This window comes from Eumetopias jubatus, unplaced genomic scaffold, assembly GCF_037043125.1.
Source record: "Eumetopias jubatus isolate StellerSeaLion01/CBP00866 unplaced genomic scaffold, mEumJub1_p1.0 scaffold_4, whole genome shotgun sequence".
In the NCBI taxonomy this organism is placed as follows: Eukaryota; Metazoa; Chordata; class Mammalia; order Carnivora; family Otariidae; genus Eumetopias; species Eumetopias jubatus.
The window spans coordinates 124,530,660-124,545,188 of NW_028274810.1; the positions used below are offsets into that span (position 1 = coordinate 124,530,660).

The 14,529-nt window shown below is 45.1% G+C and overlaps 1 protein-coding gene across 1 annotated transcript; it reads left to right on the forward strand.

The window, feature by feature from the left end:
- The first annotated feature begins 6,815 nt into the window (after positions 1 to 6,815).
- On the forward strand, positions 6,816 to 13,277 carry KLHL38 (kelch like family member 38). Its single transcript, XM_028105532.2, has 3 exons — positions 6,816 to 8,240; positions 11,990 to 12,095; positions 12,988 to 13,277. Exons 1-3 carry the CDS (start codon positions 6,852 to 6,854, stop codon positions 13,275 to 13,277), a joined length of 1,785 nt encoding a protein of 594 aa, XP_027961333.1. The 5' UTR covers positions 6,816 to 6,851.
- Positions 13,278 to 14,529: the final 1,252 nt, after the last annotated feature.

Sequence of the window (14,529 nt, forward strand, 5' to 3'; positions counted from 1 at the left end):
TTCTCAGCCCAGGAAATTTTTGTCAATTTTTCTTCAAGGGGAATTCTTCAATTGCCCTTTCTAGTCTTCTGTGTCTGTGATGTTAATTTCTTTTATTGCAGAAAAGACCTGATCTTTATTACTCAGAATCCTTATTCTTTTTTAAATTAACATATACTATATTATTAGTTTCAGAGATAGATTTTAGTGGCTCATCAGTTGCATACAACACTCAGTGCTCATGACATCAAGTGCCCTCCTTCATGCCCATCATCCAGTCACCCCATCCTCCCATCCACCTCCCCTCCAGCCACCCTCACTTTGTTTCCTATACTCAAGAGTGTCTTATGGTTTGTTCCCTCTCTTTTTTCATCTTACTTTATTCTTCCTTCCCTTCCCTTATGTTCATCTATTTTGTTTCTTAAATGCCACATATGAGTGAAATCATGTGGTATTTGTCTTTCTCTGACTTATTTCACTTAGCGTAAAACCCTCTAGTTCCATCCACACCCTTGCAAATGGCAAGATTTCATTCTTTTTGATGGCTAATATTTCACTATATATATAAATATATATATCACATCTTCTTTATCCATTCATCTGTCAATGGACATCTGGGCTCTTTCATATTTTGGCTATTGTGTATGGCTTTTATGGCAATATAAAATAAAAGGATTATGTATTTTTAACTAAGATGAATAAATAAAGATAAGAGACAAACTATGCAAAAATGTAGAAGAACAAGGAAAAAACACCATTCTGAAGACTCAAGAGTATGTCCAGAAGAAATTATTTCAAAAACTTCAGCATCAATAGAAAAAAAAATGACATTCCTTCTGTAAAATAGACAGAAATCCACAGAGATCAAATTGAGCCTCATAGAAAACTAGATGAGCTACGGGATTATTTCAGAGCCGTAAAAATGCAATAACATATTTCAACTCTGCATTAGAAGGAATATAGAGAAAAACCAACCCTATGAAGAGTATGCCAATAGTGCAAAGGGTAAATTTGGAGTGGTGTTCTAGAATGTAGGGGAAAAGAACAAGCAAGTAAATATTCAAAAAGAGATACAAATTTAGATGAGGAGGCCAAGGTAAAAATATATATATATAAGTGTTGTACATGAAGAAACAAAATTGCAGTTGAAGTGATAATCAAAGATATAATTGAAGAAAATTTTCCTGTGCTGAATAAAGGCCAAAGTATACAAGCCAATGGCCGTGTTTCATAGGCAAGTCAACACCTATGTTTTATGTGTTTTAAAAAAGAACATACCCCTGGACACATCCTGGCAGTTTTTTAATTAAAAGGATAAAGAAAAAAGAAGTTTAAAAAATAGAAAAGGATATAAATTAGTCAGTTATGACGTTTCTTCTCTGTAGCTCTACAGTCTTCCCAGAATAAAATGAGTGGTTTTCGGAAAATGTTGAAGAAAAAATGTTGGATCCTAAACTATGATATACCTAGCCAAGTTGTTGTTTGCGGATGATAGGAAACAAAAAGAGAATCTTTGATTAGGAAGGATTTGGAAAAATACACCTCTCTCATACTGTCCCTAAAAAATATTGCAAGTCAATGAAATCCAGTTGGTCAAAAGATGAGTCAGAATTAAGTATTTAAAAATGAAGAAACTATGGCATAAAAGAACTAGCAGTGAAAATGTAAATCAGCCAAGCACCGACCTTAGTCTATAAGTAGGATTCAAAGGCAAATAACAAAGCCATTCATAAAAGATAAGATATAGAATAAAAAATAATTTGGTGATAACAATCAGGGCCTTAAATTCCAGGTCATCTTTACAAAGGCCAGGAGAAAATAAGTAAACAGGTTTCAGATTCTTTTTCTTACCTAGCAGGGAGTCCAAAAGTATTATTTTATTTTTACCTATGATCCTTAGAAAAACATAGGTTAAAATTTTTTTTGGAAAAACTTAAAAGAAAGCCACTAGTAAAAATATAAACAGTCTGAAAAAGGCAAAAGTAAACAGTCCAGTGTCAGTCTCTGTCAACCCGTTCCATTTTACTTCTCTACCTTTCCTAATAAGCGGGTGGGGAGTAAGACTTATTCCTGCCGCCAAGGAGCTATACGACAGGAAAGAGATGGAAACACATTCTGTCTGATGTGAGAGCCTTTCAAAGATGTATGTTTAATTTCTCCATTTATGGGGTCCTGGGATTCATGGTGGGTGGGGTGGGAAGTGGGAAGGAAGAAAGTTGGGGAAGGCTTCCCATCAGAACATTTAGAACACTTAAATGATTTATTTGTCTGTCTTCCCTATAGACTCTAAGCACCACAAAGGCAGGGACCTTTTCTGTCTCTCTGTCTTACTGGATAGACTGTTGGGTGGATGGCTGGATGGCTGGATGATGGATAGGTGGATGATGGATGGATGGGTGGATGATGGATGGATGGGTGGATGATGGATGGATAGGTGGATGATGGATGGAAGGATGGATAGATGGAAGGATGGATGGATGGATGGATGATGGATGGATGGATATATGGACAAACAGATAGGTAAATGGACCATTGGTTAATTAGACCCTTACCTTGCTCAATTTGCATTTCCGCTAGGGATCCTAATTAATCCTACCTCTAAAGGAATAAAGTTCACGCTCTCTCTGTAGGTCATCCACCTTCTATACCACAGCAGCAAATTGAAACCATGGCTGGGGGGCCTGGAGGGAGTGTTGTTCCTGCCTAAATGCCTGTCTCACCATCAGGGAGTGCCTGCCCTGGGGAGCAGAGAGGCCAAGGCAGTGTATTATTCTTTGTGACTCACAGTGCTAAAACGGGAGAGTAAGAATGCATCCTTGATCACATTATTTCTTTCTTCTCGATTTGACTTAGAGCCCAGAAAGCTGATCTGTGGCATAAATGAAGTGTGAGGTCAGACTTGAGCTTGTGGGGAGAAGGCAGGGCAGACAGCTGGATTATATACCAATAATCCACCAACAGTCCTAACCTTGTCTCTGTCAGCCCTTTTTTCCCCCTTGCCCTCCCAAGGGGGGAAAAAGATATTTTCTGGTGTGGGGGGCAGGGTGGAGGAAGCGTTGGGGATGCAGTCATTTGCACTACTAGCCTAGTAAAAGTAGCGCCAGACTTTTAGCTCCCAGAGGACAGTCGTCATGGCAACCTTGGGATCAAGGAGCAGACCCTCTTTCGGCCATTGTCTGGAGTACAAAGTCCCTGTTCAGCTTTCGACAAGCTGGTTTAAAAAAACACATCCAGCCAAATAGATACAGACACCGATAGACTGGCATTCACATACATAGAAAAGTTTTTAATCATATAGCAGGAGTCAAGTTCCTTCCTTTAGCTTTTAATGATCCAATTCACCGAAACCTCATTTTTCTCTTAGACTGGTAGACAGCCTACCAGTCACCAAGAAGCTGTCACAAAGCCTTGCACGTCCCTGCATTCTGGAAACCCAGCTCCTGGGCACCACCACAGCCCTGGTTTGCTGCTGAAAGTAAGGCCTGCCCCCGAGGGGTGTTAGGGGGACACGGCATAATGGAGGACATTTTGTGACTTCCTAGGCTGTAGCTGTCAGATCTGCTGCTGACCTGAACCAGTCTGCCTTTCCTCGGGTGCCCAAGCCCAGGGCACCCAGACAGGAAAGAGGCCTCTTGAGACTTAAGTGCCCTGTAATGTCAATGCAAAACTCTATGAGGAAACTTATGGCTTTATGAACTTACTTGAAATAGCAAAATATAAAGAACACCAGTTGGCAGCTTGACTGGTGTTGAGGCCGGAGCTTCTGGCTTCAGGCCAGAGATGTATGTATAGAAGCTCAGAGGAGGTCCCTTTGCTGAGGCTCAGCCTCTCACTGTTCCTTCTCTGGCCACCTCAGGACACAAACCATAGTATAATACTAACCATAATTTACTGTGAACCTACACTGTGCCGGCCACTTGACTGGATGCTTCACATACATTATTTCTTTGTGACAAGGTTGGTTATCCCCATTTAACAGATGGACAAAGTAAGGCTAGAAGAATATAAATTACTTGCCCAAGACCATCTGGATGCCGGGAAGAAATGTCGATTCTCCAGAGTCTTCCTGCCATCAAAGCCTGAGTCTTGACTCGTTATGCTACTGACTTTCACTGAAAGGAGGGGCAAGGAGCTGAAGTCCTCATTTATTTTGGGTTCCCATATGTTCAGACCCTAAACTAAGACATCTCCCAGAGAAAGTCAGGACACAATGTTAAGACGAAAAGTATAGAACTCTCAAAGACAAATAGATTCATGAATTGAAAGTAGGTTGGTTGGGGTTACATGTGGGTGGTAGATAATGGTTTTTGGATTGGGCTTGGGTTATTTGTGTGTGTTTGCTTTGAGGTAAACACCAAGACGCGATTTGTCTCTTCCGGACATTTAATGTAGAGCCAGAATTCTCCTAGCAGGCCAGGCCAAAGGAATGGGCCTGTTTTTTCTAAACCTTAGAAGCCAGAGGATTTATTAAAGTTGGTCAGACACTGATACTGCACACCAGGGCTCCTCTGAATACTTGACAGGACTGGATTCCAGAAGGTCTAATTAGTTAGAGAACATAGGGGAAGCTCCAAGATGCCTGCCAGTGGAGAGTGCCATATTAGCTCACTCCCAGAAATCCCTACCTATTGTCCTCACAACAAATCCTTGGTTGGCCCACTAGCTGGAGGAGAAATAAGACAGGCATTTCCGAGCAATACGGAAGTTATTTTTCCCTTGTGTTGACTCTGAGGCTAAGGACTAAAGCACTAGCACTGGGGCTGGGAAGACTTCAGCTCAGTTCTCAACCTTGAACTCAATAACTCTTGCTCTGTGGTGTAAAGCAGTTGTTTTACTGTTCTCTTTATCATGTTATTGGATTTGATTGAAAGGAGGGACCTCCAGAGTAGTCTGGAGCACCATTTACAGTGCAGTCTAATGGACATGTACCAAGCGGTACATGACTGCCCTGCTAAACCTCTACGGGGGTGGCGGTGGGGGTGGGGGGATAGGAAGTCAACCTAACAGTGCTCCCTCTCTTTTCCTAATCTCCGTTCTGTTATGCTCAGTTCAAGAACTACACATAATTTGCCCACTCTGTGTCAGCCACTGGGCCAGGCCCTAGGGCTAGAGAACCAACTGCGACGAGGTTCTTCCTGTCCAGACGCTTCCATTCTAATAGGAGGGACACAGACAGGTAAATATAATTGCAGTGAGGGTATGAGGCATATAATATTAGAAGTATGCAGAAGGGGGGCGCGTGGGTAGCTCAGTCGGTGAAGTGTCTTGACTCTTGATTTCGGCTCAGGTCATGATCCCAGGGTCCTGGGATCGAGCCCCGTGCCCCCTGCTCAGTAGGGAGCCTGCTTCTCCCTCTTGCTCTGCCCCTCCCCCACCCACTCATTTTCTCTCTCTCTATCAAATAAATAAATTCTTTAAAAAAAAAAAACTGAAGAGCAATCAGCATGTGTCTGTGAGAGGCAGGGATGACCTGGAAGAGTAGGCCCCTTGCCACTTTACAACAGAAGCCCCTGGCAATAGGGGGACCAACAAAGGTTTGATCTTTCCTGCGTCTGGAAATTCTGGGGTGCTCCACAAATATTAAAAACAACTTTTGTTATAGACTTCATCCCCTCAGAGGTTGCAGGCAGAAATCACAACCCTCTCCAACGATCCTGCCCCCAGACAGTGAGAAATAAGAGACCCACCAAACAGAACCCTCGGGCCCATGTCCCAGCCTCCCTAAGACCATCCATCACCTTCAACTTGCCCAGAATGGTCTTCAGTGACGGTCCCAGGTCACAGCAACCTGTTTACAAACATCTAGAATTCCCAGGCACTTTTAGGACAAGGGACCCGAGATGTGTCCAAGTGGGCAGCAAAGTCTTCTCAAAGAGAAGCTGTTCCTCCAGATCTATTTATGCCGATGTAAACACTTGCCAAGGAAACAAGGCATGTGGGCATGCGCTGGCCCCGCAGGCCCTAGGGTTGCTGCAAAAGGCAACTGGAGAGTCACATGTCATAACAGTGGAAAGTACATATGCAACTATTCTTAGCCCTGGAATGTATACACTGTCTCCCTGCCCAGTGCTTCTTTCCCGAAGTTCTAGAAAACTGCGAAAGCACCGTTCGCATAAACAAATCCAGAATTCTCCCAAGACAAATCATTTGCCAACTGAAGGAAAGGCCTGGGTTTATGGTTTTACTTGGAGCCAGAGGTGGAGGCTCTCCGGAGGGACCAGCTGGACCAGGCATCGGTGGATGTCACTGCGGCAAACCAAGGTAAAGATCTCTAATGCTTAATTCTTCTACAGGTAGACTGCCAGGTGTCATCCAAGAAACCCTGCCCAGAGTATTGTTTGGTCTCTGCTTTCTCTTTGTCACATCTCTAAAACAAAACCCCAAAGACTCTGTGAAATTGTGTTTTAAAAAATAAACTGCAAAGGCCCATTTTCATCCTTCAGTACTGTCTGCTTACCAGAGGGCCACGCCCCCAGAATGACTCCTGGGGGAATGACTAACACCCAGAAAGATGCTTACATGAGTTTACTAAATAACAGATGCTGAGAAGCTGGAGCAAGGCTCACGGATTTGGGCTGGTCAAATGCATGGACTGTCACTTTGCTTCAGCCCGTGACCATCAGGTAACTTCCAACAATGTTGGTGGTTCTTTTTTTTTCTTCTTCTCAGATTATCTGAAGATGCTTTTTGCCTATTACCTCTGGGAGTAATCATAACCAAAAAGAGAGGTGTTGGCTGTGAGGTCTGGGCTATAGGTGGACTCTCTTTCCAATCTTCACTAAGCAACATTCTTGGCAATATCCACAAGCATCTTAGTGAATGGACATAGGTGCTCTGAGTCTTGGAGACACCACAGCTAAACCCTTCAGCACATGCTTCCCCTTGGGACCTCTCCCCCTCCTTGCAGGATGGACGAGGAGTTGCCAGATGGGCTGCTCTTCAAAGACCACGACTTCTCCTCTGACTTATTGAGGCAGCTCAATGGCCTGAGGCAAAACAGGATGCTGACTGATGTGAGCATTTGTACCGGGACCTGCGAGGTCCCCTGCCACCGAAGTGTGCTGGCCTCCAGCAGCCCCTACTTCCGGGCCATGTTCTGCAGCAACTTCCGGGAGAGAAGCGAGGCCAAAGTCCAGCTGAAAGGCATCGATTCCACGACTCTGGACCAGATCATCTCGTATGTGTACACTGGGGAGGTGCACGTCACAGCTGAGAATGCCCTGCCTTTGATGGAGGCAGCCTCCATGCTGCAGTACCCCAAGCTGCTGGAGGCCTGCTCCTCCTACCTCCAGAGCCAGCTGACCCCCAGCAACTGCCTGGGCATGATGCGACTCTCTGAAATCTTAAGTTGTGAGACCCTCAAGAAGAAAGCCAGGGAGGTGGCCCTGACGTGCTTCCCAGAGGTGGCTGCCTCGGCCGACCTGAAGGAGCTCTGTGCCTTGGAATTGAGAGACTACCTGGGAGATGATGGGCTCTGTGGGGAGGAGGAAAAGGTGTTTGAGGCCCTCATGGTTTGGATCAAGCATGACCTCCAGGCCCGGAAACGACACGTGCAGGAGCTGTTCAAGCAGGTCAGGCTTCAGTACATCCACCCGGCCTTCTTCCACCATTTCATCGCCAACGATGCCCTCCTGCAGTCCTCGCCCTCATGCCAGACCATCCTGGAAATGGCCAAGAGGCAGATGTTTGCCACGTACAGCACCGCCAGTGCCCCAGACCTCCAGCCTCCATGGCATGTCCCCCCAAGAACCTCTTACCAAGATTTCCTCATCCTCTTGGGTGGGAGGAAGGACAACCAGCAGACCACCAGGGATGTTCTGCTGTACAACAGACAGACCAGCCAGTGGCAGAACCTTGCCAAACTCCCGACCCGGCTGTACAAGGCCTCGGCCATCACCTTGCACCGCAGCATCTACGTGCTGGGAGGCATGGCTGTCGGCGCAGGGAAGAACGTGCCCAGCCACAATGTCTACATCTACTCCCTAAAGCTTAACCAGTGGAGGCTGGGGCAGCCCATGCTGGTGGCCCGCTACTCCCACAGAAGCACTGCCCATAAGAACTTCATCTTCTCCATTGGGGGCATTGGAGAAGGGCAAGAGGTCATGGGCTCCATGGAGAGATATAACAGCATCTTCAACATCTGGGAGAGTATGGCCAGCATGCCAGTGGGGGTTCTCCACCCTGCTGTCGCTGTGAAAGACCAAAGACTCTACCTCTTTGGGGGAGAGGACATCATGCAGAATCCTGTACGCCTTATCCAGGTAAATGGCTGGTCCCTCCCATCATGAAAGTGCATGAGGGTACACCCATGCATGCACACATGTGCATGTGTGCACACACATATACATGTGTGCCTGTGCACATACATGGATACATGCATGCATGAGTGCATGCACTCATACATATAATACACATTATCATTTGCAGAGGAAACATAAAGGAGGGAGGAAAGATGGAAGGGAGGAAGGAAGGAAGGAAGTTTAAATTCAGCAAGACTTTATCCATCTATGAATTCTTGTTGTGTAAGATTAACACATACAAAGGAATGTCAGATACAACTCCTGTCCACAAAGAGTTTATCTTTATTTGAGGAATAAAATTAGTATGTCTAAAACTTCAAAAAAAAAATAAAAGTTCAAGCTAAAACACATTGAATGTCAGATAGTGAAGTTCTATAGGAATTTTGCAGATGCCTCTAACCCAAATCAGCAAGACCTTAGAAGAAGATTCCCAAGCTTTGGTCCACAGTCTGTTACCAAGTTCCTGGGAACCCAACCTCAGATCAGCTGAATCAAAATCTCTTTGTTTGGGGTCCTGACATATACCTGTTACAGACGTCTCCAGGACATTCTAAGGAGCAGCCAGGTTGGGGAGCCCTGACCTTAAATGACAGGTAGATGTTAATATCACTAGCAAGCTCTCTGAGAAGTGTTCTTAATAGAGACCAAAATTTCAGAATATTAAGCATTTTATGCAAGTTCCAATCTCTGCAGCTCATGTAATGATATGACAAACTTGAACAATGAGCCTGTCTTTAAAGATGATCCAGGAGATCCCTGGTCGTTGCTTTGTTCATTGATGAGAGCTATCTTGAGCCCCAGCCCCGATAAGAGCCCTGGGGACACAAGCATGAGCAGGAACACGCACTTACCCTCCAGGAGCTTCAGGACAATTGCAATTCAGGTGCTGACTGGAGCGGGGCTTCAAGAGCACGGAGCGTGCCCTAAACCAGTCTAGAGGGAATCGGGGATGGTGTGAACTTTCGAGGTTGGTTTGTGCTGACGTGAACAGGGAGGCAAGAGAAGAGAGAAGGTGGGTAAATGAAGAGGGAGAATCACTGGGAAGATAGAAGGACATGACTTGGATGGAGACAGGGGCAGGAAGCTTCTCTGAGCAGAGGCAGAGTCCTCTGTTGAGGTGGTTGTTCCGGAGTAAGGGAATAGCTGGACTGAAGGCTCTGGAGCAGAAAGGGGCATAGCCCGTCACCTGGAGGGACTGACAGCCTGAGCATGTAGCTGCGACACAAAGCGGGGAGGCATAAAGGTGGTATGCCTAAGCCGAGCTGGGGAGGAGGGGTTAGTCCCCACGTGATCTCCATCAGCCCCCTCCTCAAGCTGCCCTGAGTGACCCCTCCACCCAGACGGCTGCCCCTGAGCCCCTACTACAGAAATTCTGGAACGTTCTCGGGGGGTGGGTGTTTGTGGAGTTGAGGCTGACCTGGCAGGTTTTCTGGACCTTGTCAAGGAATTGGGGTTATAGCCTGAGAGTAACAGGGTAGCTGAAGTCATCAAATTTGCATTTTTAGGAGTTCCTCGGGATGCCTTATGGAGAAGGGATTGGTGGGGCCTGAGTGGACAAAGGGAGGAGAGTTGGGGGACTGTTCTAGAGGTCCAGCCAGGTGGCTTGGGCTAAGTTGGTGCCAGTGGAGATGGAGAAAAGTAACAAGCTTCAATTTAATCCTTGTTTGTTCTTGCCTTCGCTTCCTCAGCCCATATTTTCAGCTCTTCTCTGACCATCTAGGCAGATTTGGATTCTATTCCAAATCCCGCTCATTTATTTGAGCCGAGAGAGACGTGTTCTGCTCCCCACCAAGCTCTGGCCACACAATGCAGATGTAACAAATGGCTGCTATGTAAAGCTAGAACCCCTCCCTCCTTAAAAAAAAAAAAATACTTTTCAAAATGAAGTCAACAAATATGCTAACGACTTCACATTGCAAAATTGTTATTGATTTCCTAAGAATAAATACAAAGCTCAGAAAATCTTTCAAGCTGGCATATGAAAAAATGCATAGTACCATCAAACAAGATGCTTGCAAAGGCAGAAAAAAACCCACTAACGTGAGTAATCCTTTTACACTGCAGTGGTGAGAAGGGGAAAAGGGGGAAAGCATTCATGTAAGCTTTTCTTGTCTACTTAGCCTTAGCTTTGAAACGGTAATTTTACTCATTCAACTATAGCATGAGATCAAAGCTTGGGGGTTGCTTGATGGAGTAGGTTGGATTTTCTGGCACAGATTCAGTTTTCTTTACAGGATGGTTCTTCTGCACGCATGCATTCTTTTCGGGACTATTGAACAGTGGTGTCACTGTGCAATTTATGTGTGTATGTGTACCTTTCTCCCTGGCCTTTTTTCTCCCTCTGTTTCTGGATGGCATCGAGCAAATCCTTCACCATAACAAAGCATCACTTCCTCCCCTGGTCAAGCCCCATCTTTGTTATCCTTGCCCCAGCCTCTCTGGGGGTGTTATGAGGATTGTGTGCAGATGTTTACTCTATCTTTAAAACCATACTCCAAGCTTGCTGACAAAGAACAGAAAGCCAGGAGGCAATTACTCACTCAGTGTTTACTTTTACCCCAAGGATCCCACTTTCCAGTGTCCTCTATGTATTTTCAGATGAAACGGTGAGGCTTAACAGCCATTGAGATTGCCCCCATCTCTGGCACATGGCCTCGGCTAGGCTTCACCAACTTCAAGAATGGAGAGACCACAAGAGGTCTCGAGTCTCAAACCGCTCCATCAAAAAAGGCCACCCCTATACGGCCCCAGGCAGAGTCATGAGTGCAGTGGTTAAGAACTTGGACTCTGGGCTCAACCAGACCATATCTTCCATTCCATCTAGCTGTGTGACTTTGGGCATGTCACTTCACCTCTCTGAGCCTCAATGATCTAATGTGAAAGATGGGGGCAAGTAATGGTACCTACTTCATAGGATGGTTGTGAAGATCAAATTTGGTAAAATTATAAAAAATACAGTCTTTCATATAGTAGCAATTAAATTTTATATAGAAAGAATTGCCATGTTCTTTGGTAAATAAATGTTTTACCCCTTCTTTTCTTATATGAAGTCCATCCTAAATCTCTCATGCTAAATTTTGCTAGTAAGGAACTAATTTATATTTGATATTTGAACTTTATTTAAACTGAAGGGGACATGTTCTAGGAATCATGCTTTGTGACTCTATTTCAGACCATGGCCAAGGAGCCCTGCCCCCCCTCTTTGCTCGTTCTCTTTTCTCGTGCTTCCTCTATGATTCTAATGACTTTCAGGCATGAACTGTTCAAAAGCCTTCCTCACTTAGCCCCAAATGTATTCTTGGCTCTAGGGCCCTCTCCGATACACTGGAACATTTAGAAATTTAAACATGAGCCGGAAATAGAAATGATTGAAAAATCATTGGTCTTATGAATACCCAAGTTGCTCCATTTCCCATTAAAAGAAAAAAATGTTCCAAGCAAGGTAAGCAAACACATACCACAATGCGTAACTCTTGGTCCATTCTATAGAGACAGAGCCAAGGATCTCATGGGGGTCGCATAAAGACCAATTTCTAGTAATATATGTTTTCTGTTATTTAATTACATTTTATTGATAATAATACACCTGCCTACATTTTAAAAAGTGAAAAGAAAAAGAATCCTATTTCAATCTCTTAAATACTACTCCTATCTTTTAAAAATTATTTATCACTTTAAAATGCAGCACCATGATCATATTTCTCCCTCAGGTTTATCACATTTCCAGAAACACATGGTTCAAAATGGAGACGAGAATGATCAAGAATGTGTGCGCCCCTGCAGTGGTGCTTGGGGAGCGGATTGTTATCGTAGGAGGTGAGTTTGAACAGAGGATGGCTAGGCTGGACACAAACTTGGCATCTCCCATGGAAAAAGGGTCACTAATAGACAGATGTTCTATAAAACAGTGTTTTTAAAAGCACATCCATCCAACTAGGGGAGTGTGGATGACTTGACAAAGTTCTTTTCTCATCCAGAAGTTTCTCCCAGTCTTCATCTGTAAACAAGGAATGAAATAATACCTATTTCACGGACTTGTTGTGATAAGAAAATGTGCTCGCATATCTAAAGCACTTAGCACTATCCCAGATACCTGGCAAATACTCAAAAAATGTTTGCTACTGTTAGTAATATTAGCCACTAATGGATCATTTCTCTGCGATTGCAGTATAGTGTCTTGGTTAAGAGGACTGATTTTAGGATCAGACCTAGGTTCAAATCCTGACTCTGTCACTGGCTGTATACTCTTTGGCAAGTTATGAATCTTTTTCTGTGCCTCTGTTTGCACATCTGTAAAATGTAAAAGTGGGAAGTGGTGGGGACCAGATAGGGCTGTCGTGGGAATGGTTCCTGAATTCCCAAGGTTCCTTCTCTGGACTGTTAAGGTTCTGGCGGGGAGAGGGGCATATGAGAGAGATGAAAAAGCCAACGAGACAGAGAAAGCTGCTAGAATCAGGAGGCTGCTCCCAATCTAATGCTGCCTTAACTTGAGGTTAAGGATTCAGGGGTCAGAATCAGACAGATCTGAGTCTAAACCCCAGCTCTGCCACACACTGGACCTTGGGCAGGTTACCAAAACATTCTACACCTTAGTTCAGAGTCCAGCCTTGGTACTGGGCAATGGCAAAGATCAGACATGTTTCCAGACCACAGGCTTCCAGTTCCAAATGAGCAATGCTGAGCTTGCTGATATGCCATTGGTTTTCAGGTTACACAAGGAGGATTCTTGCTTATGACCCTCAATCCAACAAATTTGTCAAGTGTGCGGACATGAAAGACCGGAGGATGCACCATGGGGCCACGGTGATGGGGAACAAGCTCTATGTGACGGGCGGGCGGCGGCTGACCACAGACTGCAGCATCGAGGACTTGGCCTCCTTTGACTGCTACGACCCCGAGACAGACACCTGGACATCCCAGGGACAGCTGCCTCACAAACTCTTTGACCACGCCTTCCTCACTCTCCAGTGCATACCCCACACCCCCACCTTCCCATGAAGTTGTCGAGAAACCGTGGGTCTTAGTCAAGATGCTTTCTGTTGTAAGAGACAGAAACCCAACTCAAAGGAGCATAACCCCAAAAGTATTCAGGGAGTACCCACAGGACCGAAAGTTCCAGAGCCTGGAGGCCTGGAGCCAGGCATATTGTTGACAGAACTCCCCGTCTCTCTCTGGCTCTCCACACTCCCACCCTGTCTCCCTCTCTCTCTCCCCTTCTCCCCCCACTTACCCTCCTTCTCTACCTCATCTCTGTTAGACTTCATGCTACAAACAAGCTTCTTTATCCACACAGTATGAAGACAATGGCAACTGATAAACTCAGACTCAACGTTTTCTAAAGTTGCATCTTCAAGACAGAACTTCACCATTATCTATATATTAACCCTGAAAATAATCCTAATTGGCTGTTTCTTAATTCCATGCCTTCCTCTTGAGCCAATCACTATTTCTGGGGCTTGAGCTACTACAACTGTATAATCCTGGAGCACGTCCCTACAGGCAGAGGTCAGGTTGACTATTATCATTGACAGCTCATCCAAACTGCACATCATGAGATAGAAGCAGTTTCCCAAAGAAAGAACTGCTGGGCTGACCAAAATCACGTCTGCCCAGGGCATCATGGAAATCCAGAACAAAAGGGGTCCCTGGAAGCACAGGGTCTAGGTGGCAGTGTGGGAAATTGGCCATGACTGTGTTTCTTTGCCTTCTATGGATGTAGTAAATTGGAATTCCAGGATAATGTGTGCAATGCAGTATCTAGTGTTTGCAAAATTATCTATGCAGCCAGAATAAAGTTTGTTTCTTGTGCCAAATGATGTTTTTCTCCAGCCTCTGGGGAGCTATAAACCTGCAGAATTAATCAGGATTTTCATTTTGGTAAATGTTATGAGAATCGCTCTTCTGATGAAAGCCAACAAATTCCTTCAGAGATCCCAGCAATCACTGCCCTCTCCGTGCCAGGGCTGAATACCCCCACAGCCCTCTCGGTCTCAAAGCGCCTCCCAAGCTGGCTCAGTCCCACACCCAGGAATAAACTGGAGATGGTGGCACATTATAATCACCTGGCAGTCTTCTCTCCAGCAATGGAAGCATCTGGAATGGGTCTCACTACCCTGAGCCTGGCACCAGAGTGCCCTCAAGCTGGAGCCTTCCTCCCCACCCAGCTCTCTAGGTTCATGTTCCGGATTTTTCCTTTCTTCCCAATTTATATTCTTTGCACTTCAGTTTCTCCTGCGGGGGTCCAAAGCTC

Excerpts from the sequence above, each read along its gene's own strand:
- KLHL38 (XM_028105532.2), top strand. The coding sequence starts at position 6,852 with ATGCTTCCCCTTGGGACCTCTCCCCCTCCTTGCAGGATGGACGAGGAG. Across the intron at positions 8,241-11,989 it reads ATCCTGTACGCCTTATCCAG|GTTTATCACATTTCCAGAAA; the intron begins GTAAATGGCTGG and ends TTTCTCCCTCAG. Across the intron at positions 12,096-12,987 it reads GCGGATTGTTATCGTAGGAG|GTTACACAAGGAGGATTCTT; the intron begins GTGAGTTTGAAC and ends ATTGGTTTTCAG.